Genomic DNA, 27,344 nt, shown 5'->3' on the forward strand with positions numbered 1-27,344 from the left:
ATTTCCAATCAAACGAGCCCCCTCCGAATATTATACGACCATCTTTATAAAGTAATTTTTTCACCCCAGGACACATTTTACAACACTTACCACCAGATTCTGGGGGGCTGTTTTATCCCAGAAGTTTCTGTTATATTATCTTTGGTTAACTTTGAACAAAGTGGCTATATAAAATATCGGACGCATTTGGGGAGAAGAAGGTTCGGAGGGGGGTTAATCGTCATCGGATCACTTTTGAAACTTAAAGGTGAATTACAACTTTCGATTTCTAATCATTTCAGTCCTCTCCAAAGTTTATACGATCATCTCTTCCATAAAAACCTTATATACCCACGTGCCATAAGTTACAATCCTTCCCCGAGCTCGGGGGGTGGGAGGGTGGGGTGTTGAGAACGAAGTTGCTGTTATCTTATCGTTGGACTAATCTTTTTGAATTCATCAATGAAAATTAATATCTGCCATTATTTTCTGCAAAGCCTATTAACGTCAAACAGAATTTGTTCAAAACTTATCTTTAGTATGGGATTAGCTTTGATTCTGAACGGCCAAATTATCACAAGGCTGTCTTTGACAAAACCGTTCAGGGTCCTTCATCCCAACCATTGACTACATGTTCTTTGAACGCTTTTATTCCTCTACAAAATTATTCTAAACACCTAAAGTTTTACTCAATTATCTTTTTTCTTTGCTTTTTTAACATTTGTGACGGAAAACTTTTTTTTTCCTTAGATTTTATGTAAATTATACAGTCTACCACTTAAGTTTCTATTTAACGAAATGTTTCACAGACTTAAAAGGATTAAAACCGAAATTACTTTTTGTTGTAAATTCATGTAGAATCTTAGTAAAAAGTGATTTGTCTCCAATATTTCTTTTTGCCTCATTATTTGGAATTGATGGACGTAAAAACTAAGAGGAGGGTGTTTTCAACCCCAAAGACCAAGTACTATTACTTTATTAAAAAAAAAACGATTTGAAGCCAACCTGACGCTTTCCCTGCCCCTTTGTGCCCAAAAACCCAAGATGGCACCAGATCCAAATGTCAAAATAACCATTTTAATGAGAACAGCCAAAAAGTTCAAAAACTATCCTCCGGAGGTGACATGATACATACAGCTCCAAAGGGAAGGGCCAAAAAATTATGAAGGTACTCCGTATAAAACAGAAGCTGCATATATACATCTTAATAGAAACAAAGATAATATTACACCTTGTTAAAATCAGAGTCATTCAAAGAACGAGAAAAGTGATTCCTCCCTTGGGTCCGTTGAACCTTCAAGTGATCGTATACCTGAATATTGTATATCAGCATAATGCTTTGTCTCATAATCATTCAGAAAGATTTACAGAACAATCCAAAAAGACTAAAGATTAATCACTGAAGCAATTATGATCGAAACGCGATTCTCCAAATCAAAATATACTAAGTACATATTTTAAAACAGCCGTTAGTTTTCACAAGAACATATTACTTGGAGTTTTAGCAAAATACAGTAAAAAAAAAAAAATAGTTCATTTACGTATTTAATAAACGACGAATATGGCACAGCTTACAGCAATCAGTCATCCAAGGGTTTTAAAGCGGTTTGATTAGAGAGCCGTAAGCATGGTTCTTCAAACAATTTTCCCTCCAATAGCACTCCTCCCTACTTCACCCGTATATACAAACTGTGTCTGTTTAGACCAATGATTCTTCATAGATTATTTCCGGGATTCCTTAATGATTAAATGTTAATCACTGAAAGTCATCAAGGTCACAATTGCAGTATGACTATCCTAAACGAACCCACAAAGTAAATATTTCACTAATAATGTTTGATTTCCATTACTATTTACATTTTCATTTCATTATTATTTTCCTCTTAAATCCGATTTCTTTTAAATGAATAGAAAACCGACTTGGTAAAATGAAATTTCAATTTAAGCGTTTTATTCAATTTTTGATTTAGCGCAAATGATACTCTAGTCTGTCACCAGGTTTGAACGGTAGGAATACCACTTATTCGTGGTAAAAACATCCCAAAGCGAAAAATTTGTCACCTGTAATTTAGTTTACTTAGTTTTAAAAGATGCATTTTTTTCGGTCGGAATGAATCCCGTCTTCCCGCTGGAATCGGGATTATGCTCTTTGCCGCTAAAGCCCTAAAGGAAACCGGTATGTGAACAATATCAACTTGAAAGATTTGTAACTGGTCATCTAAATCCCTCAGTCATAACATGGTGGTTTAAACGAAATTTCTTCAGTCACATACAGTGGACGTCCCTTTCAATGACCTTTTTTATGGTTTTGGATACTGCAATGCAAAGGTAGGGGCAGACAGATACTATTGTTCACAAACTGTAGAAAGTCACGGTATTGGTGAAAATAAAGAAACGGGGCCCTTTTTGGTAGGTTAGAATCTGAGCAATGATCTCATTATCGACACAGCCAAGTTTCAGCACAAAACACAAACTAAAGACAGTTACGGATAGCAGAACAAAGGTCTGACTGATCTCTTTGTGATATCAAGCAGATGGCGAACAAGTGTACTTGACGGGGCGTGGTCTTGGAGGAACGCATGCTCATTCGGAGCCCATTCTGGTGATGGTGAAGATAAAAATCAAGCTAAAGTCTACAACAAGGCCAATTCTAAAACCATGGATAATGGGACGTGAATTAACTAAGTGACCAAGATACTTGTAAAAAAAAAAATTGCGGGGCTGAAAACTTTTTGCCTTTCCTTGATATCGAAAAACTGTGCAGAGGGTCAAGAAACAGTCTGGCCCCACATAAAGAATAAATACAATGGTGTAGTCAAAGATGTGTTTGGATACAAGAAGCCGAAGAAAAGCTGGATATCGCAAGAATCACTGTAATTAATTGATGAGCACAAAAACCAAAGACAAAAGATTTTCTGCATTGGTGGAGACAAATTATCGCCCTTTACTGAGAAATTATGGAGAAAGTCAAGAAGTCTAAGATACAAGACAAAGGGAAATCTACAGAAACTAACGCAAGTCTAGCAGAGGAAGCGGCACGAAAAGGAGACGCAGAACTGGTATAGAGACTCACTGATGAAATGATAGTAAAGCTGCCAACAAACCCTGGTTACGTGAAAAATAAAATGGAAAGGTTATCCCAAATGGTGACAAAACTAATGAGAGCTGATTTTTTCCCCTGTGAAAATTTTTAAATAGACCGATGGACCGAGAATGTGTAAATGTCACACTGCTCCTGAACCTGAATATCAATGAGTTTCCTCACATCGGCAGAAATGCCCGAGACCATAAAGAGGCTCAAGAATGGCAGATTGCTGAGTGACAACTGCACAGCCTTAGAACAGGTAAAGGCATAAGTGATGACGGGTCTTTTAGGGCTGATAACACTGATTTTATCATTCTGGAAGACCCCAGAGATGACCAAACATATAGTTGCAAAAGTTTTCAAGGAATGCAATTTTCACGCGAAATAAGAAATCTGATATTTCCGCTAAGTAGGGTAGAGGCTATCGTAATACTTGAGGGACTGAAAAAAAGCACTCGAACCGTACATGGGAGAAGAAATATGGATTTCTTTCTAGTAAATCTTCCTCAGACCTTATATTTAAGTTTTGAACCCTTATAGAAGAAGCAAATCAGTGGTATATTAAAATTAATATACTCTTCCTTGTTTCCGAAAAGGCCTTTGATTCAGAAGACCGTGAAATACTCTGGGAAATTCTGCAGTATTGTGTTACTCCAAGAAAATAATAACTCTTATTAAAGCCTACTAAAACGGTCCTACGTTAAGATATTTTAAACAATTTTAGGAGCACGGGAGCCTTTTATTGTTGGCTGTTTGAACGAGCTATATTTCAAGGAAGCGACTGGCTTTGGAGCTGCAGTCGGAAACAAACTTTTGGCTGAAAAAGCAGTTCCATGAGCTCCTTGACAAATTAAGCGCTAAAGCAGAGGGAGTTGGGTTGATCAAAATTGACAAAACAAAATCTATGGTAACGTCAGACTCTTCACTTGAACTGGTATGCAGAAATCACAGAGCAGACAAAATTCAAGAAATTAATACTATGAAGCTGCTTCGAATAGAAAGGAGTACACTCTCAGGGGTACAAATAGAGATTAAAAACAGACTAGGAATGGCAAACAATGCCTTTAATAGACTTTAACTAGTTTGGGGGTCAAAAAGTACGTTCATTCCTCAAAACTGCGACTACACAACAGCAATATCCAGTCAGCTCTGTTATAGGCCAGCGAGTCCTGGAAATCAAATATAATAACCAAGACTATCCCCACTTGAAAGTAAGTACTCTAGGCACATATCAAACGTCGACAGGCGACAAAAATTTAGTCAGCTGAGATTACATGAGAACTGGCCAGCTACTTATTTCTGAACCAGTGAAGAAGAAAAGATGAAACAATCTTGGAAACGTCTTTAGGATGGAGTAGTTAAGAATCCAGTATCGAATAGAGCAATAACAGCCACTTGGGCGTCGACAGATAGGGAGACCGAGAAATATGCTCAGGTGCACCTAGACCGTGACCTGTGATGTTCGCATATGTCACTCGAACTTTGTGAGAAGATGTCTCCGCCACAGCAACCATGCGAAATGTCTAAAGAGGCTTCACCGATCCCCTCAGCTGCACAGATGGAACTAAGTCCTAAGTAAGCGAGTTTCTCCTGTTTAAATTTAGTTCTTTCAAATGTTTAGGAAATCGATTGGCTAACTCAATCTTTCAATTTCAGAAAAATATTTAGTCTAAAATAAAACACTAGTGACAATCCAGTATCTTGGAGGATTTGAGGGGCGGTAATACCACTCATATTTGTGTAAAGTAATTTTATCCATAACAATTTTGGTTCATTTTAAGATTTGACTTCGCTCATTAATTTTCAAGGGTAAAATTTGATTGTATAATTTAATGGTTTTTACCTTTTTGGTTTTTAAACCACATAGCAGAGAAAAAAGGAGACAAGTATTTATGAAAAACGTACAAAATAAAATAAACCAAATGCACTTTGATCCTTCAGCAGAGTCATTCTCTAGGCATGAATACATCCACTTTGGATGTTTATAATATATGGATATTTCTACACAAATTTTTACGTACCTTCTCTCTTTTGACACTTGGCAGACTGAACACACCAGACACATTTACTTCTAACACAAGCTTCACAACTGCTTAAGGAAGAGCAAACACCAGGGCACGGTGTGGTTTGTAAATTTGTAGAGCAATTTGCGCCATTATTACGCCGAGTGCAAGAGCCATCAGTTGGACACCAGCCACACATCGGGTTTCCAGTGCAACTCACCTGAGCTTTGTATCTAAATTATAAGAATTTAAAATGATTTGAGCAGAATGGTAAAGATATGGAATAATAAGAGTAAAAAATAAACAGGAAAAGAAACCTTGACACGAAAATAACGTTAACTCTGGGTTCACAAAACTACGACATAAGGGGGGGGGGTGATAGTTGGGATTTCGCTCCTGCCTATTATTCATCAGATAAACAAGGCTAGCTAGATCTTGGTTTTTTCCACACCATTGGACTGGATGTAGGGGATGGCGACTGGTGACAATGTTCCTCTAACTTCACGATTTTTGTTTTACGCAGAAGTGCCTACAAACAATTTTTCACTGCAACTAGTCCTGAAATCTGAGTAAAATTTACTAAATCTTTCAATGAGATACAGATAGGAAAGTGTAATAAACAATTAATCATTCGAGATAAACGAGATTGGCTAGATTTTGCTGAGGGGCAGGGCGATTCTAAAATCTTGCCGTTTGCATATAAACTAGAAAGAGAAGCCTGACTTCAACCAAACTTGTAGAAAGTGAAAGCTTGTGTTCTAGATAGATCTTTCAGGGGGCTAAGACACAATCGAACCTTCGAGGGGAAGGATTCTTAAATTTCGGTCATTTGACCAAGTTCGGTCGACATCCAACACCCTCTTCTGCTGGGTGTTCTTATTATAGGAGTTTAGGGACCCTTCCCAATGATGTTGAATTTTTCTTGGCCCACTAAAAGATACAGGTAGGAAATACCCTTTTACTTTCTGCCCAGTTTGGTTGAAATCCGACAGTTTTTTAAAGTAAAGGTCCACTCTCCCTTCCCCCTACTTTTTATTTAGCCGGCACTATGTAGCAGAATTGAAAAAAACAAGTGTTTTTTCTCGACAACTATTAAAAATTTTTAGAAGTTCCGAAGAGCTTTTCTTCTTCATTTATCAACTCAACTTCAAACTTATTTCTCTTATCGTTTCTGACCTAAAAACTACTGCTTACCATAAGCCCCCCCCCCTAAAAAAAAATACAAAAGCAATTTTGTCCTATTTTTGTTCTTTGCAAAAATACACATTCGATATTTGGTTCTTTGAATATATACTCAAGGGGATGATCACTCCTCATGTGTTTGTCAGATTTTTAGTTCCACTATCTTTTAATTTTACTTGCAAAATGTTTGATCACATTTTTTTTTTTATATATAATTCCAGGGATAATAATGATATTGCATAGTAGTGAGAATGGCTCTGCAAAGAAGAGAGACATATAGATATTTCCTTTTTTTAAATAGTTAGAAATAAAACAGGGTATAACGATGTCAACGGGGGTGGTTATTGTAAATTGAAAGACGGCATGAAAAGGCTGTTTTTGTTTTTTTTAGAAAGATAGCATGCAATTATTATAATTAAAGAAATGTCAACTCCAAATTCGACTGAAATTGACTTTCAATCACACCTTTACACTTACTAACGCTAATCAAATCAAAATCTTTTGTAGGTCCACAACTAGAAGAGTGAGCAAAGTATTATGCTTTTCAAGCTAGTATAATATCATCAATGGAAACAAGCAAAAAGCTCAAATAATTAAAGACAATTGTACCTATAGCAAAAATCATAACCGTCTTTTTCTGATCCTACAAGTTCATAGGGAACACGATAAGACCAGAGAGATCCTTCGGGTGAACCACTATATCCACCATGAACAATAACTTCAGACCCATTGCGAACAGCAGCAGCTTGTGCATATACAGGGCCAGGCCCATTACCAAAATCTAAAACAGAACAAATGTAAAAATAATGTGGGGTAGCGTTTTCTTTCTTTTTTATCGGTAGATTGGCAAATATTCAGAAACACACTGCACGGACCAGTCTACAGCTAATACACATGAAAAAACGATGGTATCATAGTACATTAAAGGTAGAATAAATTAAATACTTATTATCGATCTAATCTCAATCTGTGGAAATTCTTAAGGGTTGAAGCTTGATGGTTTCTGCCAGGCATTGGAGAAGGGGAAGTGAATTCACCCACAACAAATTAATATTTGACGTTTTATTTCTGAGCAGTCCCCATCTTGATGTGAACAAACAAAAAAATTCATAATGCATGTCCTAATTGATAATTTAATCTAATTGATAATTTATTAATTGCCATGAAAGGCTAACATATAATGTAGATAACGAAAAAAAACAGAAATGTAAATTCTTTCAACGTAGTAGTAGTAGTAATAGCAATTTGTTATCCAAAAAGAAAAACGAAGACAAAATCAATCGGTGCACACCAAAAGCGTCACTTGCGAGAGTGTGCTACTAACAGAAAAGAAAAAAAAAATCGAAGAAAAAAAACAAAATAAATAAAAAAAAACAAGTATAATCTACAACAAGCAGAAGAGTGAAACCCTGTACTGAAAAAAAAACTTACATGAATAATTCATATACAATATAACAACATAATATCATGATCCCGACGCAAAAAGAAGTAAACAATTATTGTCAATTTTAATTCCATCAATCTCAGTCTGTTTCGAAGGTATACTTACCAAGCAACCTACAAGCAGCTCAGATTTAAATTGACTAATGGGTAATTCCTTGGTACTTGGGAAAAGCTTATTCCACAGCTTCGCCACTCTATAAATAAATGAAAAAGCAGTCCTACTTGAAACTAGGCGAGGAGTCTCAATATCTCCACTTATCTGACTTCCGTGATAATGAACGTTGGACCTTTCCCGAAAAACTCATGTTAAACAGTCTGGAATGCACCCATAGTAATACTTATACATAAAAACCAGTGTATAAAAATCACACAATCCAGGCATTATATTAATTATACTGTACATTAACCTGACCGAATCCCGGTTCCCTATTCCACAAAATGATCTAATGGCATTATTCTACAGTACGCTTATTGGGCGGAGTATTGAGGGGAAAGTACCAAGCCATACAGACGAGAAGTACAAAATATATGGATGTATCAGAGAAAAATATAATAACTGTAAAACATATGAAGGAAAAAAGTATTTTCATTTACGGATAATCTCTGAATTCCACAATAGTATTTTTCTTGTAGCTCTTACATGGTACTTAGACGATACATTTTCGTCAATAAAAATCCCAAGGTACTTAACGGAACTTGACCGCTTAGCAATTCTCTTCAGTGAAGCTATTTCAGTAATGCAAGAATAATAATTCAGAGACCGTGAAAAGGTAACCAAATTCGACTTTCTTATATTTAGATCAAGCCGGTTTACCTTTAACCATAGACATGTCTTAGTCATTACTGTGTTAATTGTAGAGGTAAGTAGTTGCTCAGTTGAAGCAACACACATCAATGCCGTATCATCAGCAAATAAGGGTGTAGTGACCCTGGACCCAGAAGGTGCAGGTAGTTGTAACAGCATTTGGCAGATCATTAATAAAAATAAAAAAAAAACAGTAGGACCTAATGGACCTGTGGGACAGGCCCATTAGTATGCCCACGGAGACCTGGGGGAGCACGTGGAGCCCTTCTTAGTAGAAGAGTAGGACCTGTGGAGCCCTGGGGGACACCACATTCAACAAGACTTTAACTTGAAGAAAATCCATCAAGGTGAATGTACTGCTTTCTATTTTGGAGGTAATCACGAAACAAAGCCAAAGTAGCCCCTCTTAGTCCATAAAATCCACATTTTTGCAATATTACTTGGTGGTCGACAATATCAAATGGCTAATCAAACCCAGAAGCAAACGAGCTCCTCTAGGATTATTATCAAAAGCTCTATTTATTACCGAAGTTATCTATATATATAAAAATAAGTTGTCTGTGTGTGGATCTGTGGATGGATCAGGTGACGTCATGTTTCGGCTGACGTCATGAAATTAGTTGCCATCATTTTTGCTTTGACGATGCTTAGTATATTGTAAAACACATTAATTTGGTTAATAATATACCATTTAAAACACCAAAATGAACATTCTGGAGTAGTCACTTGATGAGAGAGGGTGTCAGAACGGAGAATGAAGGTCCCAGGTTCAAATCCTGGTTAGGCTAAAAAAGGTAAAAAACTAAAAACTAAAAAAAAAACCGAAAAAACTAAAAAAAGGCAAAAACTACAAAAAAAACTAAAAACTAATAAAAAAAATAAAAAAGCTAAAAAACTAAAAAAACTAAAAAAACTAAAAAAAAACTAAAAAAAAAAGGAAAAAACTGAAAAATAGAAGAGAAAAAGAAAACTAATAAAATTAATAAAAATAAAAAAAATAAAAAAGATAAAAACTAAAAAAGTAAAAAGAAAAAACAAAAAAAAACTGAAAAAGCTAAAAAAAAGGTAAAAACCAATAAAAAACTAAAAAGAAAAAAAGGAAAAAAACTAAAAAAAATTTTCATCTAAAAAACTAAAAAAAACTAAAAAAGGTAAAAACTAAAAGAACTAAAAAAGAAAAAAAAACTAAAAAAAGGAAAAAAACTGAAAAATAAAGGAGAAAAAGAAAACTAAAAAAATATAAATAAAAATAAAAAAAACTAAAAAGATAAAAACTTCAAAAAAAACTAAAAAGAAAAAATAAAAAAACTAAAAAACCTAAAAAAAGGTCAAAACCAATAAAAAAAAACTAAAAGGAAAAAAAGGGAAAAAATTAAAAATTCATTTCATCATATACCAATTCAAAAACGAATGTATACCGGGATGACGACCGGGACACAGGGAATATAAATGACGACCGGGACGCAGGGACACAACTACAACGGTGACGCCGGGGGCACAGGGGGGACATAAATGACGACGGGGACACAGGCAATGTTCGATTAGCAATCACCATCAACAAAGCTCAAGGGGCAACAAAGCTCACCATCAAACAAAGACGAACGGGACGCTCAAAGAGAAATTACAGACTGGAACACTGGGACACAAATGACGACCGGGATACTGGGAATATAAATGACGACCGGGACACAGGGGATGTTCAATTAGCAATCACCATCAACAAAGCTCAAGGGCAATCATTAGAATCATGAGGTATAGATCTGAATATGGATTGTTTTTCCCATGGACAATTATATGTTGCATGTTCAAGAGTCGGTAAACCTGACAATCTAAATAAATGACGACACTCAAAGAGAAAGCGACCGGGACAAAAGGAATGTTCGATTAGCAATCAACAAAGCACCGGGACACAGGGAGTATAAATGACGACCAGGACATAAGTAAAAAAAAACTAAAAAAACTAAAAAAAAAGGTAAAAACTACAAAAAAACTAAAAAGAAAAAAATATATAAAATACGATGGATATATAAATGACGATGGCGACTCAGGGAATGGTCGATTAGCAATCACCATCAACAAAGCTCAAGGGCAATCATTAGAATCATGAGGTATAGATCTGAATACGGATTGTTTTCCCATGGATATTCACAGGTGGGACATAGGGACACAACTACAATGGCGCGTAACTAATATGGCGCGTAACGACTTACGCGCGCGGGGGGGCTTGGGGGGGGTGCGAAGCGCCCCCACCAACTAGGTGTTGGGGTGGCGCGAAGCGCCACCCCAACAGCTAGTATATGATAATATCATCTCTGTAGTTCTAACCTTCCTGAAACCAAATTGAATTGGATTTACCAATTTATGCAGATTCAAATGATGACGTCAGCTTGAAATATTTGTCTATGTTCAAGGATTTTTTTTTACCCGGATAGAAATTTGCATGCAAATATGGTTGCGAATGAAGAACTCTTCACTATAAAAAACCAGAGGTCTTGGTAAGATATGGCAAGAGCCAAAAGAGCTTGCATCATTATCCAAATATGCTCAGTTGGTTTAGTTCCAAAGGGGCAAAATTGTTCCTAAGACAAAAGTTACAGACTACAAACTGAGGTATTCGAACCAACCTTGGGACGATTTTTTGACTTACGTAAAAAAAAGTACTTACGGACGTAATTTAGACACGTAATACTTGTAAAATTACTAAATAAAAGACAAAGGGAAAAGAAGAAAACTATAAAATAAAATCACAAGTTAAATCAATAATGGACGTGAGCATTAATTGAATCATTTATTGCTGAAAAGGGGTATTCCCTTTCTTACAGCTAAGACTTTTTAATATTACATATTCATTCACCCAGCGTCTAAGCTCTCCTGATGCTGAAAGGACCTATTCCCAAGTCAGACCTCTACAGCTTTATTGAACATCATAAAACTTATCTTCTTTGCGAAGTGCACACAGTCGTATCCATGCCCGTTATTTACATAAATACCACAAGAATACAGGCTACTATTCCTACTACAACAACGTGGTGTTGGATCTTGACAACTTCTCGACCATACCATAAAACTATATGCTATCACAAAAGAAGTTATTGAAATGAAATAAAACACGGTAAGTAAAAAAAATGATTTTATACTTGTCATAGGCCCTACTAACAAAAGACTCGCAAAAAATAATAATAGATTGAAAAACAACGGAAACAGATTGTCAGTCTCCTGAAAAAAATGGCAAACTTCATCAATCACGTAAAATAAAATAAACTTAAATAATTATCCATAAACAGAATTCCAGTTTGAACTGGAACACCAAATTGTTTGGGGCAAAGTATTTCTTTCAATATATTAAGCAGTAAGATTGACATTGAGCGGAACTTCAATTTTGCATGATTATTTTGATCAAACACTTATATATCATTTTAAGGATTTATCGTTCAGTCCAAGCTCCTCTAAGGATAGGGTTTTGAAGTTCTAACATTATTGTAATTTAATGCATCCTTTTAACAACATGTAAACGTCTTTCTGTCATGGAGGACACAGAAACTGAACAGATTACGACCCTCTGATTCCATCTCCTTGGAATACCGGTCCGGTCCAAAAAACTGAACCTCTTTAACTAATGCATAATACTGTATATACAATGTATACTGATGTATGCATTGTTGTAATCTTTCAACCTTATACTGGACACAGCTCATGCTGTGGCGTTCACGACAGTGTAAGGGGGGAAGCTTTTTTATTGATGATAAAAAAGTGTTTTCAAAATATAGGAGGAGGCTGTCTAAAACCCTACCTTCTCTTCCTCTCCCCATTTTGGCACCTTTGAGCTTATAGTTGTCAATTAGAAACAAGCTGGTAATCAAGAAATTTACAAGGTTTATTCTATAGTTTTTTTTTCAATTTCAAATATTTCTTGTAATTGGAATTTTTTTATTCTAATAAGATAATTGAAGTGCATTTAAGCATTACGTCATCATTTAAACAAGTAGATTATGACAAGGTTGTCTTAGAAATGCAAATTTTTCAATTATGCCAATTGTTTCATTTAACTAGAAAACATATATTGTACAAAATATTTTAATACTTCTGTATTAGCTTATTAGATCGCAAAAGAAGAGATACATTTGGCTAAAAGAGTAAGAACTCAGATAGACCTTAAACAAAAACCACGACATTATGCCAAAATTTAGCAAGAGTGAATTCTTACCGCTAAGAACAGGATCAAGAACACTATGAGCTACCCAAACGTGACAGTCCATGTTATAGAAATATATTTTAGAATCCATACAGGTTACAGAAGATGCACCTATGTTTGTAAGACCTCCCATTACTACCATATACCGACCTAAAATAGAAAATGAGCAGTTAACAAAGGAGACATAAATGAATTCAAATATTTTAGCAGTTTGCACTTACTTGGTAGTAAACTTATAAGCTGTTTCCTGAAGTGAATCTTTCCTTCGAATCCGAATCTCAAACAAAAAAAAAGAAAAAAAACTGGGAGTCCATCTTAAGCCCCAAGCAAGCATAGCTTTAAAGGCGAAGTCAAACTTGATTCTTGACTGCATTAGATTAATACATCCTATTTACCTTATAAAAAAAATTGGTTTACCCTTAATGCCATGTATTCTGTCTGTCTTGGACTATGCAAATGAAATCAAAAATTGCTTAAATCAAATGTAAGGGTAATTTTCAGGTTATGACCAGGTTGGTTTCTAATGGAACCTGTAAGACCAAGGAATAACTAATCCTCTAGATAGTACTTAGACTATTGCTGAAAGCCACCAGTAAAGTTATAACAAGTCCTATTCTTGCAAGAGTCACAAAAAAAATATAAGCACAATGAGAAACCCTTATATCTAGTTCAGTTCAGTTCATCAGGCATATTTGATAAACCGAAAAATAACCAATTTTAAAGGAAAACACACATTCCAAATGTGGGAGCCAAGAACCTCAATTACACTTTTTCTACATAAAATATAGTGTGATAACCGACCCTATTCTTAGGTACAATCTCACCTTCTTACGCCCCACTTTGAAAATGTCAATTAACTTCCTACTTCTAGCCCCAAGATAAAACGTGTCCTCAATCTAAGAAGAACTTTTGAAAAACAAAATAAAGGTAACTCTTAACATTTTTATCTTTTAGCTTAATGTTTGCTTTAGCTTTACATGTTTAAGAATTCAAATGTTTTAAATATCTCCCCATAAAATCCGAAGCAAATATTTCAATATGATCGCGGAGTATCAATGACTACATTAATTAGAATCTATTACAATTAAACTAAAAGAAGAAAGAGTATAGTAAAAAAAAATCTTACCTACAATGACCGCAGTATGAAAAACTCTCCCAATAGGGACGTGACTTTCTAGTCCACTCAATTTTTGGTTAATTTCACTTAGGAATCCTTCCTGTAAATCTAGTAAGAACATTTTGTTACTAAGCTTAGACTCCTTTGCTGTGTTACTAATTAATCCTCCGTAAATTACCACCAAATTAGATTGGTGATCATAAACACTGGAATGCCCAGCCAGGGCAGGCATACGAGCTCCTTTAACTCTCACTTCCGACCAAGATTTGTGAACTGTTAAGTTTTTATCTATTTTTATTGAATAAATTTTTCCAGAGTAGAGCCCATATTCATTGACACCACCAATTAGATACACAGTGTCATTGATAGTAGTTAATGTATGCTTGTGCAATTTTGGTGCCCATTTACTTTGAATTAATTTCCATTGGGCTGTTTCAAAATTGTAAAACCACAGATCATCTTTCACATAGCCATCATCTAAAATACCACCAAATAGCAGAAATCCATTCCGAAATTCACAAATTTTATGGAAATATCTCGCTTTTGGGGAATGCATATTTTCAAACATATTGACGTTATCACTAACTGCACGCTTTACAAATAAATGAGATCCATTGTGAAAATTAGGTTCTGAAATTTTGTCACTAATAAAATGAGTATTTCCATTTTCTTGAGATTCTACATCGACATTTGGCAAGTCTGTAGTTGTGCCAGGTATTGACAGACTTTCAAACACTGTACTTTTGAAGTCTTTTATATCAAATTTTAAACTAAAATTTGCCCACTTCCCATTATCAAAATTATATACTAACAAATCACCATAAATAGTATTGAAATCTGTACCACCAAATAAATACAGCTTATCATCTACTTTAGAATATATAACTTGATGGCCTAACCGTAATAAATTCGATATTGGTAAAGCAAAATCTAATAGTTGCCAAGCAGTATTTTGCGACAATAAATTTTGAGCACCAAAACAAAACATGGATGATGCTGCACAATCTCCACATTCAGTCTGATCTCCACTTTGACAGTTGAAAGGGAGAGCTATGCTATATACCAATGAGAAACCTCCACTGACTTCTTTAACATTACTGAACAGATAAATCAACATCTGAAAAATAAAAGCAGTTCAATACACTTATGATGATAAGGCAAAAATGATTGTAAAATTATGCATACAAAACATCAATAAAGTTTGGGTATAGTTTTAAGACAGTTTTAACAAGCTTTACTACTAGAAAAGTTGATGTGAAAAACTTCTTGAGACTTGCTTTTAGACAGACTTCTATTGCTTAATGTGTTTGAAAAAAAAACAGGGGGTTTAATAGGTGACATTGCTGGTCAAAATACAAGCAGATGTAGAGGAATGAATACAACTACTCAAAATAAAATACTCCACGAAACTATAAAAGGCCCAGTAAACAGGGGCGTAATTTGCTTATGAGGCAGATGGGCAACTGCCCTTCCCAGACCTCAGTTCCCGCCCCCCAAACCTCAGTTTGCTCCCTCCCCCCGCTGAAATTTAGTTTCTTCTTAAATCTTGTCAAAAATAAGATAAACCTACATAATTCAAGCATCAACAGAAACAGATCAGTTTTTTAGTACATACCTTTATAGTACTATGGAGTACCTTTATAGTACTTTTATAGTACCAAATAGCACCTTTATGGTACCAAATGGCTTTTTTAGTTTTTACTGCCATTTTCACTCGATTTTGGAAAATTGGCTCCAACTTTACGCAACTCAGGATTTTGACGAAATTGCACTACGGCCAGTACAAATAAAAGAGAAGAAAATGTGAACGGGGTTTTACATTGCCAAAGAAAATAAAAAACGGATATTTCGGGAGTACAATCCCTTGCCTTCTTCAGCGCTATTATAAGGAGGCTTTGACCGCTCCCAAATGGAGAGAACTATTCCAAGGTCGTTAGTACATTTACATCTTTTGTTAGTAGCGATAACAATAACAATAATTTTTTATAAAAAAAAAAAAAACACAAACAAAATCAATCGGTTGTACACCAAAAGCGTCGCTCACAAGGGTGTACTACTAACAAAAGAGGAAAAAAAACTGAAAATAAAACAACAAGTATATTCTATAAGAAGTAAGAGGTTTATGAAAAAAGTTAATAGTGCTGAAGAAGGAAAACTGTTAGGAAGATAGCTAATAGTGCTAAAGAAGGGATGCGATTATCCTCCTGAAATAACTGTTTTGTTTCATCCAGCATTTTGTTTATCTTATAAAACACCATTCTCGTTTTTTTTCTCTTTTGTTTTTTAATGTTTCTGATGCCAGGCTACCGCGGTTTACAAAATTATCTTTGACATGCTTATGGAGAGCATTCTATCAAGGTTCGTTCATATCTCTTGTTAGGGAGAAAGCTAATAGCGCTGAAGAAGGAAAGCGGTTACTCTCCCAAAATATCTATTTTGTTTCATCAAGCATCTTTGTTGACCCTGTAAAACTCAATTCTCGTTTTTCTTCTCTTTTTTTATTCTTTGTGATGGCACTGCAATGTGGTTTTCGAAATCACCTTACAACCAGAAAAATATAGCAAGACCAAAATATTTTTCAATCTACTTTCACAGGTCCAAGAACAAATTACCATGTAATCTTTAGAGTTTCAGCTTAAAGAACATGCACTGTTAGTGAGACTTAGGAAGTAAAAGAACGATTGATAGCAACCGAAATGGAAGTTGGTTGTGGGACAACTTGAGAAAGTACTAAAATAGAGAAGTAAATTCGTCTGGATTCTATTGATAAGGTAAAATTATCAGTTGAGACACACGTTTTTTAAGTTCATCAATCTCTTATTGTGGAAAATGCCAAAAATTATATCTAAACAGAAAAAAAAACTGAGTCTTACGAAAAGACATTTAGTATCACATAATGATAAATATTTTGGATTGAGTGTTGTCTACGTTACATCAACTGGACATACAAACTTGAAAATACCCATTTTTTCAACTATAAAACTATAGACGATGCATGCTTTATCCATAAACTAGAGTCTTCATCCCTGAAGCTGCATAAGTTATACCATTCTTAGAGGCATATCTATTTTACTGGACCTTTTGACTATTATTAGCAAAATGATTATCTGAACAATTTGATCCGATACCATAAAAATGGCTGGACTATTTCCCCTCCTATCACTTTTACTCAGTAAAAGGACACTAGAACTTTCAATTCCTGATAGAATGAGGCTTACTCCAAGTTTCTACAGCCACTCCTTCTATACGAAGTGAAAAAAGCATAGAAAAAAAGCCTATATTTCTTTACTAACTCTTCATAAGTGCCGAGCCCTTATAGTTTCTGGTGTTGTTTTAACAATATTTTATATGTCATTTGATCCAATGTTCTCCATGCGCCTGGTTCTAAGGACGTCCTATATGTAACCTAATTCACCAGTTTTACAACACTGAAAACCCTGGCTCCAGCAGAATATTTGGAAAACGAACAATTTTTGACACTAAAAAGCAAGGCAAGAATCACCGTTGTTATACGTTCTACGTTGTTGTGAAAAATTGGAAAAAATCGGAGCCGACAATTATCAAGTCAAGTATTCTCCAAGAAAACATTTTTCCATTGCTAACCCCTTGACTTTGTTGTCTGCTTTTACATGTTGTCAATTATTTTTAATTCGGACGAATCCTCGCAACTTTGGCTGTATGGAAAGGACCACTTTCAAGAAGCAAGTATATGGCGTTAAAGGTCCCGAATGATGTAGCAGCTACAAACGCCAAACCACAGCAGAATAGTAGATATACAGACATTTAAAAAGAAGATATATAAGAATCGGAAAATTCAACTTTCTGCACTTCACAATAGACTTGCCATATTCCATAATCGTATCCAGAACTGTCCAGGTTATTAGACTCTTCTGGTGGTTTGAATTAATATAATTGGTATGAGCAAAAATCTTGCAATAGATAGTTTATCTCAGTGCCCCTCCCTTTTAGGTCGCTCTTCGATTTCAAAAACTAGAGCCAGTACTTTAACTATTTCTAAGTTTATCCCCTAAATACAATTAGATTCTCTGAAATCTCACCAAAAATCAATGTTAACAAAAATAATTGATTTGGCAATTTGCGTTAACGTTGTACATACAAACGTTAATTTTTGGCGAGATAAAAATTTTCATTCCGGAAAACAACGAAAGATTTGAAGATTGTGGAAGCACTGACCTGAACTGTGATGCGACAGGATGGACTTGCTCTCATACGGAACAATCGACTAAGGTATAGGCAGAGGGTTGATTGGACCTCTTGGGTTAAAGGAAAGATTGAAAATGTTGCAGTGGGTGAGCAGCTAGAAAAGCTGAATTTTGCCTACCGCAACAACTTCCTGGCGCTGTTTGGAGTTCTTTGACGGTTTTACAGTTTTATACGACAAACAAGAGAGAAGTGAAGATGGTATTTATCTGGGATATTTTAATTTTTTTAAAAATATTTCTTAATGGAGTAAACCATTATATTCTTTTTTATTTTTTTTATCCGGTGGTTTCATATAATAAGTTCTCCATACTAAGAGTTCCAACAAGAACAATAGGTAATTTCGAAGCATTAAATAATAACAATTGTTTTACCAAGGTATTTAGTTTTAAATCCTGCACCAAATATCATTTCAAAGGAGTACTTTGAATGTTTAGACGCAACCCCCCTGCTGTTCTAAATCACTACATCCAGTTTCTATTTGTGTATCTTTTAAAGCGAAATTTGGATAATCAAATTGAAAAAACACATTTTACCAGAAAAAAAAATAGTTTACTTAAACTTATGTGAACTTTTAGTGGCTGACCACTTCTATAGAAAATTTGTCATTAAAATGAAAATAGTACAATTGTGTTCCTTATTTTATTCTTTTTCCATGTATCACGGTCACTTCTCAGACAATCCATCCCAACCTCTCCCCCCCCCCCCCGGGTGGTCCAAATATACGATTTATTCCTCCGTTGTTTTGCATTTCGTTATACAGTATGTCTCCACATTCCACCGGGGTTTTCAATTCAATTGTTCTATGAAAAAACTATCTGAAATGAATTTAAAAGGTTGATAATAATCGGAGTAAACATGATAATCATATTAACAGAAGCATGCTGCATATTATAAAATAAGAATTTCATCGTTTTGGGCTTTTCTTTATTTACTTATATATCCTAGATCCAAAGCTAGAAACCATTGGGATGGGGGAGGGGCATTGCCAGAGAAGCAACCATGATATTTGGAAAGATAATATAATTAGTAATCTAATGGTAGGTCTAGTATAAAAAGATATAGATCCTTTAGAGCCATTGATGGCACAAAGCGTGTCGCATCGACATTTCATTGGCTTAGTTTGTTTTGTTTTTTTTGTTTGTTTTTTTTTTTACAGGCACATATAGTAGGCATGTCGTTCAACATTGCAGTAGCGGGAGTCGAACCCTGAGTCACGTATTGTCAAGCAGAGCATCAATCCAGCGCTAATACAGGGCCATTTAATAACACTAATCTTGTTCATTTTACATGTTTCCTTTCGATGTTGTCAACAGCTAAAAGTTTAACTGACCTTACAACCATTTTGATATTCCCATAATTCAAGCATCTTAGAATAAAACCAGAAATACTTTTAACAAAAAAAAACTTGGAGAGGCATTTCTGAAATATCTCTCACTCCCTAGAGGGTAAGGGAGTTGGGAGTAAAAAACTACTGAATGCATAGAAGTAGGATAAAAAGCGGAAACAAATTCATATCGTTACATCCAGTAACACAGAAAAAACCTCAAATTCTCTTATAGTAAAGAAGAATATAGCTAATAGCTAATGTACTTATATTCTTATTGGTCAATACAGTATAGTCATAACGAATATAAAAATCAAAGCTACGTTCTAGCGTTACCTCGGCAATGGGCAGTAAGTTGAAACTTTCAAGGAATGTTGATCCAAACCAAAAGACACAATGTCTAATGAGGTTATCAAAAAGGCGTATCTATAATATCTCAGGAAATGCTAGGGATATTGCTTTGAAATTTTCAGCGAACATTGATGGGATATTAAGCTAGATTAAAATTTATATACAGGTTATCAACAGGGCATATCTCCAGAATTTCAGGAACAAATAAGGGCATAAAATAGTAAGTTTTTGAGGGAGATATAGAACTAATCAAAAGACACAATGGTTGTGTCTTTTTATTAGGTTGTGTCTTTTTGATTGTCAAAAGGTCGCATCTCCAATAATTTGAAATTTTAAAGGAATGTTGAGGGGTATAATGAACTAAATAAAATGACATTATGTGCATCCAGGCTGTCATTACTCCATATTTGCAGTACCCCAGGATCAGCTAAAGCGATCAAGTTGACAAAGCTATTCAATGACTGTATGCATCCAGGCTGTCATAGAAGTGTATCTGCATAATCTCATGAACGAATAAAAGTATTAATTTGAAACTTTCCAGGAATAAACGAGGGTATTAAATTAAAAATTCAAAAGAATATTGAGGGGACGTTGAACTAAACCAAAAAAAACCATGCGTATCCAGATTGTCTAAAGGCATATGTTAAATATCCCAAGAAAAGCTAAGAGCATTAAGTTGAAACTTTCAGAGAATGTTGAGGGGGATGTTGAACCCAATCAGAATACATGTACAGCCAGGTTTTTAAAATGTTCTCATTAATAGTTGGAACTTAAAACGACCAGAAATTACCGTCAGTTAACAAAAAATAAAATAAAAAACAAACAAAGATAAAAATAAATAATCATATCAAACATACAGATACTTGATTCTGACATAGATTACTAAATAAATCCTAAGACAAATAGAAACTAAAGGGAATAATTAAGCAAAGCTTGAAATGAACAGAAATTACTACATTACCCACCCCCCATTACTGCTAAACTTTCAAAAGCTCTAGCGTTATTTGCACTTACCGAAACTCAACTATGTTTTAAACATTATTCTTTAATAATTGTCATACTCAAAAAGCAGGAATGTCTGTAACATAAAGGTCTTGAAGTCTTTGAGTCTTGAATTGCTCAGATTTCCAGACATTAGTATAACCATACATTAAGCATTCAGTTTATTCCATTAATTCTTTAAAGTCAGCATGAATATTATGGAAATTTTTTTTCACTATTTCAAAAATTAAACCACACTATTTAAAACACATTTAGCTTCCAACAAGACATAAATTACGCAAAAGCCTTTTGGAAGTTTAGGGGTATGGTGGGAGGGAGCAAGAAGACCTAATCTCACTTGTAGTAATTTCTGTTTGTTTTAAGTTTGAACTGATTATTCGTTTTAGTTTCTACTCGTCTAAGGATTTACTTATTCATCTATGTCATTATCCCTTTCTGTTTGATTGTATATTTTAATTTTTGTTATTTTGGGGTTTTCATTTATTCATTAATACTGATTTCTGGTCATTTTAAGCTTAAATTATTGTACAACTTCATTTCAGCACGTCTTAGGCTTAGATATGGCTCATTACTTTTCTTCAAACATTTCTTTTTTGGACAAAGTTTTTTCCTAAATTATCCGAAAAAGAGAAAGACAATATCAATGACATTTCACAACATGATGAGCCTGACAATGAAAATACATGAAATGGATTGTCCCCTCCGCAATCCCTCGCTCTTTACGCTAAAGTTTGACTCTTTGCCACAATTCTACTTTTTAAAACAATTAAAAACTTTAGCGTAAAGAGGGAGGCGTTGAGGAGGGGACAACCCATTTCATATACGGGGTAATTTCTGTTCGTTTTAAATTTTAATGTCGCTCCTTACTTTCAGTTAAAAAAACTAGTTTTTTTTATTTAATAGCCACAAATATATTGACAGACATACTGATCCTGATGAAGCAAATACCGCTCGTGGTTGAAGACTGCCACTGTAAGAGCCAATAATGGGAGCTTCTGTTGAGTTTCCATTGTAAAGAACCAATCTGTCGCTACAATGAAGGTCTATGTACTCAAATTTTACATAGATGTATTGACCAGTCTCACCTAAAGTGGAAACAAGTATTATAAAGATTAAAACATAAAAATAATGAGAACATGGAGTGTGTCTTAACCGAGAGTGCCTTTAGCCAATGGGGACATGGATAAGGATAACGGACTTGCTTTTGGATGCGTACTGCAAGCTACGCTAAAAAAAAAGATCTTTATGATATACACTAGGGCCCGACCGATATTATCGGGCCGATATGAGGGTCAGTATGATTATCGGATTTCGCAAAATACATATCGGTTATCGGCTGATATATTTTTTTACGCGTAACTTTTCCAGAAGATGGCACCAGATTTTCTTAGATAATTTTTGCTTCTCCGAACGTTGGAGGCAGAGCCACACGCTAAGTCTGTCCATGGTGGAGAGAGCAGGAAAGATGATTCATATGAAGTCAAAGTACATTTGATGTCAATACATATCTGGTGCAGCAATGTTCTAAATGTAAAATGACTTCAAAAATGTACATTTTCTACTAAAAAAACTAAAAAGAATACAATAAACCATACATTTCTTTTTAATGAATAGTACCTTGCGTGGGTGAAAGATCAAAGATTCAGTCGGTTAAAGCCATGATATCCAGTCAGAGGTGCAGCTAAGGGGGTGAGGGGGAATTGCAGGGAGGGAAGGTGGAGTTCCAAGGTGTCGCCGCTGCGTGTCAGCACCTTCGAAAATTTACCTAGTTACCTTGACAACTTAGCTTGTGTGTCCACATTTGTCGGCATACTGGACGATTCTATCGCCAAATTCTTTCAAGTCCTCCTCCAAACTCAAAACTCTTGCTGTCCCCTGTATCCAGCCTATCATGGATTCGTTAGTAAGAGACCATATCATTTAAATATAAAGTTTTCACATTGATATGTGAATGATTAAAATTTAAAGTCACGCCACTGAAATTTGAGCATAGGATAATTAATTTCAGTAGATATCTTATGCTTCTTTCAATCAAATTTACACATATTTGTGTTCATGTAACTAAACCGGCTTCTTCGATCAATTTTTTTTACATTTGTAATTTCCACAAATATCCACTATTTCGTTTGTGTGCTCAAAAGCTGCTAGTCAGAAAAGGTCAAGAAAATCAAATCTTGTAAATGGCCTAATGCTTGGAATCCGGAGTGAATTATTGAGGTTGTTCTTTGGTGTGTAATAGACCAGGGAGAAACATGTGAGTTTGAATATGCGCAGATAATGGGTGGCTTAAACTCTAGGTTAGGATTTTCTCCGGAGAGGAATTTATCGGCATATTATCTCGGTACCCTATCGGTGCGAAACCGGTATATCGGTATCGGTATCAGACCACACAAATCCATATCATTCGGACTCTAATATACACATTATGATGTTATATCCTGCGAAGCCTTACGAAAAGAATTACAATTCCCCGGGTAAAAAACTGAATGAAAATCCAGAAAACCATGAGTTAGTTAAAATAATTTGCGGCTTGTAATGGAGAACCATTGGTGCAGAGGGACCTCAACACTATCTGATGTCTCCAGTGAGCACGATCTTGAACCAGGATTAGTGTTTCTACATGATGGGTACCATGATTTTGTATCTTAATTTTTTCCCCTTGGTTTCTCAACATGAGTTCTACTCTTGAGTGTTTTTCAGAATTTTAAACTCTGAAGGGCTGGGCTGAAGTCATACGTCACCCAGGCAATAAAGTAATTGGATAGACATATTAGATGAGCAAATCAACAGAGACAGTGTCTTAAAATGGCCTACATAAAGTGCATTGCATTGGCAAGGAGCGTGACTCTTAACTTGATTGCACCACCAGATTCTCTTAACCCTTGTAATGTAATTGCTGCGCAGCATTTACTTTTCTGGCAAGGGCCTGCATTAAGAGCCAAATTTCAAACCCATACAACATTACAAAGGATACAAAGGCTTTACAAACTTGGTTTTGAGTCGCTCGAGCAAAGGATTGCTGACAGAAAATCCTTGTACAGAGGTGAGCGAACATACTTACACGTTGAAAGTACGGTCCCGCCTCTTCGAGCTGAGCTAACCATTAAAGCTAACTAATGATCCAAGCTAAGAGAAGTTAAGGACGACTTCAACATCACAGGAGGCAAAGTTTGCAGTACTGGAGGCCTGATATTCAGTCTTTGTCAATGATCATAATTTTTATATTGTGTGATTTGAACATTGTCGTCGAAGCCTTATTAGACAAAGATATCAGTACAGCGATCAGTTGAAGGAGTCAGATTAAGGCTATAAATTTTTTACATTAGCTCTAAAGAAGAATTTTTGACAGAAAAATAGTTCAAAGGCTTTCTAGAGGGTCTTCTTCATCATGAAATCGAGGAAGCAATTAAATAATTCTGGTGCTGCACCACATCCTTAGTGTCCACTAGTCATGATTAAGAAGGAATTTCTTTTACTTCCGTCCACAAGAACGCAGCTTTGAGTGCCTTCTTAGAGGGTTCGGGAAGACCGAAAGTTCGTTCTACCACTAGTAAAATGAGCGATAGTGATTGGTAATTAACAGAGTCGAAAGCAGCTATGAAATTCATTAAGGCAATAAGAGTATATTTTTTTTATGGAATTCCCGTATATTTTTAATTTTGATCATGCTTCTTAGTGCCTTCATTGTTGCAAGAGAATGTTGCTAGATTGCGTTTATAGAAGCATTGCAAAGAATTTACTAGGGCCTGAAAGGAAAGTTATTCAACAGTCATAGCTACAGGCGATTGGAATGCCTTTAATTTTCCATGTGGGGCATTTAGTTCCTCATTTCTCTTTGGACAGAAGTCTGCAGCCATATAATTATGGCTGGACCTAAGAACTTAATGATTTCACCACTAATAGGGATGGTTTATATGTTGTTTTTTTACATATAGTTCCCTTTTTGTTCCTTAAAGCCTATACAAAAAAAGTATAAAGAGTATTGAAGAAAAACATCGTCTTGCCTATATAATCGACCAATATTTAAGCGATCTAAAATTTTCTGATGGAAATTTCTAAACTCTAAGCTTTGTAGTACACAGCCTAAGTCAAAAGAAAATGATTAATCTAAAATTAGGCAAAGAAGCTAAACCTGTCATCATGCTTAATCACAAATCCAAGAGATATATTATAATTTCGTTGTTCATTAGTAATCTAAAAGCGATTTAATAAGGTATCACAGCAATTTCACTTGATATCATAGGCAGCGCAACAGCGCTGCCTACGTAGAGTGATGTGGGCACAATGTATTTTTTTAGACAAGGGCGCTTCGTATACAAGGAGTTGTCGTAGAAACTTCAAAAGAGCTCATTCGAGTTTAAATTGAAACGGCTAGTGTGCTTTTTAATAGTCAAAAGTGATTGGAGGGCAACCAGCCCCCCCCCCACCCATCATTTCCCCGAACAGGCATTATCAAAATTTCGAGAGAGCTATTTTTTTAGTGCAGTTCAAAGGGCTGAAAATTAAGTTTCTGGGGATGACCCCCCCCCCATAACTTTCAGGACAAGGGTTATAAATTATATCCTGGGGGTATATAAGGTTTTTTATAGAAAGGTTGGTCCTATAAACTTCAGAGAGGGCACATTAGATTTTTAATCAGAAGTTCTAATGTCCTTTCTAAGAGTCAAAGCCATCAGAGGGCAGCTACCTCCTCCTTGCGGTTTTAAAACAGGGCACTTCATATAGGAGTTGTTGTTGAAACTTCAAAAGGGGCTAAATTGGTCGGAAACCGCAACGTCTAGTGCCCTTTTTAATAGTTGAAAGTGATTGGAGGGCAACCACCATTTTCCCCAACGAGAATTATTTTCCCAAATAAACACAATCAAAATTTTGTGATAGCTATTTTGCTCAGCATAGCTGAAAGATTCAATAATTAAGTCTTTGAAGACCACAGCCCTCCCACAGGCATATACGTTTTAATGGAAAAGGCGGTCGTACAAACTTCGGAGGGGGCTCATTCTATTGGGAGTCACAAGTTCTAGTGTCTTTTATAAGAGTTGAAAGTGATGGTGAGTAACTAGCCCCTTTTCCCATCCCTGATACCCTCTTTTACCCAAACACATCCCATCAAAACTGGGAGATAGCAATTTTGTTTACAATAGTCTAAAGACCATATAGTAGCTCCTTCAGGATGGTCAAACCCCTTTAGAGCCCAGGGGCAAGGGTTGTGAGTTATAGCCCTGGAATATAAGATTTTTATCGAAAGGATAGTATAAACTTCAGATCAGACGGGGCTCATTTGATTGGAAGTCAGAACATCTTGTGCCTTTTTTAGGGCAACCAGCCCCTTCCCCACAAGCCGTCATTCCTGAAAACACAACGGATCAAAATTTTAACAGAACTGTTCTGTTCAGCATTGTTGAAAGGTCCAGTTATTATGTTTGGGATAATTTGCACTAAATCAAAAACGTTATGTACATGCACATTGTCAAAAGAGCATATCTCAAGAAATGATTTGGTTATTAAGTTGGAGCTTTCAGAGAATGCTAAAAAGGGAAAACCATCTGACCAAAAGGCAATATGTACTACTAATACTTCATACTGCTACATTTACTACCACTACTACCACTTTTTATTGAAACTAATTGCAAAGGCAATAAATTGATACTGCTGCTGCTACTAGTACTACCGTTATTATTATTAGTATTACTACTAGTATTACAAATACTACTACTATGACTACTATTATATGCAGTCTTGTTTTGTTAGTATTATATGGAGATTTCTATGTTGTGTTTTATTTGTGACCAATATGTTAATTATAAATATATATATATATATATATATATATATATATATATATATATATATATATATATATATATATATATATATATATATATATATATATATATATATATATATACAACTGTGTCTAAGGGTATGAAAGTGAAATTTTCAAGGATTTTTTTTTGGGGGGAGGGGACTTAATCCCATTACACTGTCTGTATGCAGGCTGCCAAAAGGCCATAACAGCAATATTCTAGGAACAGTTCGGTCGCTGAAGCTGAACCCAACAGGGCTGTTGTTGGGGAAGTTGAACTAACCAAAAGAAAATATTTGCATCCTATTGCTACTGCCTCTACTCATACTACTACTGCTGTTACTATTAGTATTACTTCTACTATTGCTACTGTCAGTAAACCTAAGGCTACTACTATAAATTCTGATTCTACTGCTTCTAAAACTAAGAGTATTAAGGCAAAAAAATGGAAATATTTAACCTTTATGGAACTAAAACCGAAACACGCTATGCCACACAAAGAGAAAAGAAAGAATTTTTCGGGAATGATAAAATGTTTGTTTTTTTTTTTTTTTTAGGTCAGCTTGAGGCGACATAAAACTAAATTAAACGATATTATTTAGGTCAGGATTAAACATTTCTAAAAATGTTTCTCGAATATACAAATAGAAAGTCAAGCAACTGATTCTTATAGAAGTAACTGTAAAGATAAAAAAAAATCCCTCAAAAAAAGACTATATCAATAGAAAACGAACAGAAAACAAATTAAAAAACTTTTTCCACAAAACAAGTTTCTCAAAGAAAAGTAAAGAGCTCCATTAAGCCAAAAATGAGTAGAAATACAGTCAAATAATC

At 35.2% G+C, this 27,344-nt stretch overlaps 1 protein-coding gene across 1 annotated transcript in view; it reads right to left on the minus strand.

The window, feature by feature from the left end:
• LOC136040663 (multiple epidermal growth factor-like domains protein 8) overlaps positions 1–27,344 on the minus strand; it is a gene marked incomplete in the record, with an annotated part of 168,217 nt that overhangs the window by 125,764 nt on the left and 15,109 nt on the right. The window contains 5 exon segments of the mRNA XM_065724950.1: positions 5,086–5,300; positions 6,859–7,030; positions 12,702–12,839; positions 13,816–14,923; positions 21,635–21,792. Of these exon segments, the coding sequence (XP_065581022.1) occupies positions 5,086–5,300; positions 6,859–7,030; positions 12,702–12,839; positions 13,816–14,923; positions 21,635–21,792 (1,791 nt within the window).

Source organism: Artemia franciscana, chromosome 21, assembly GCF_032884065.1.
Source record: "Artemia franciscana chromosome 21, ASM3288406v1, whole genome shotgun sequence".
NCBI lineage: Eukaryota > Metazoa > Arthropoda > Branchiopoda > Anostraca > Artemiidae > Artemia > Artemia franciscana.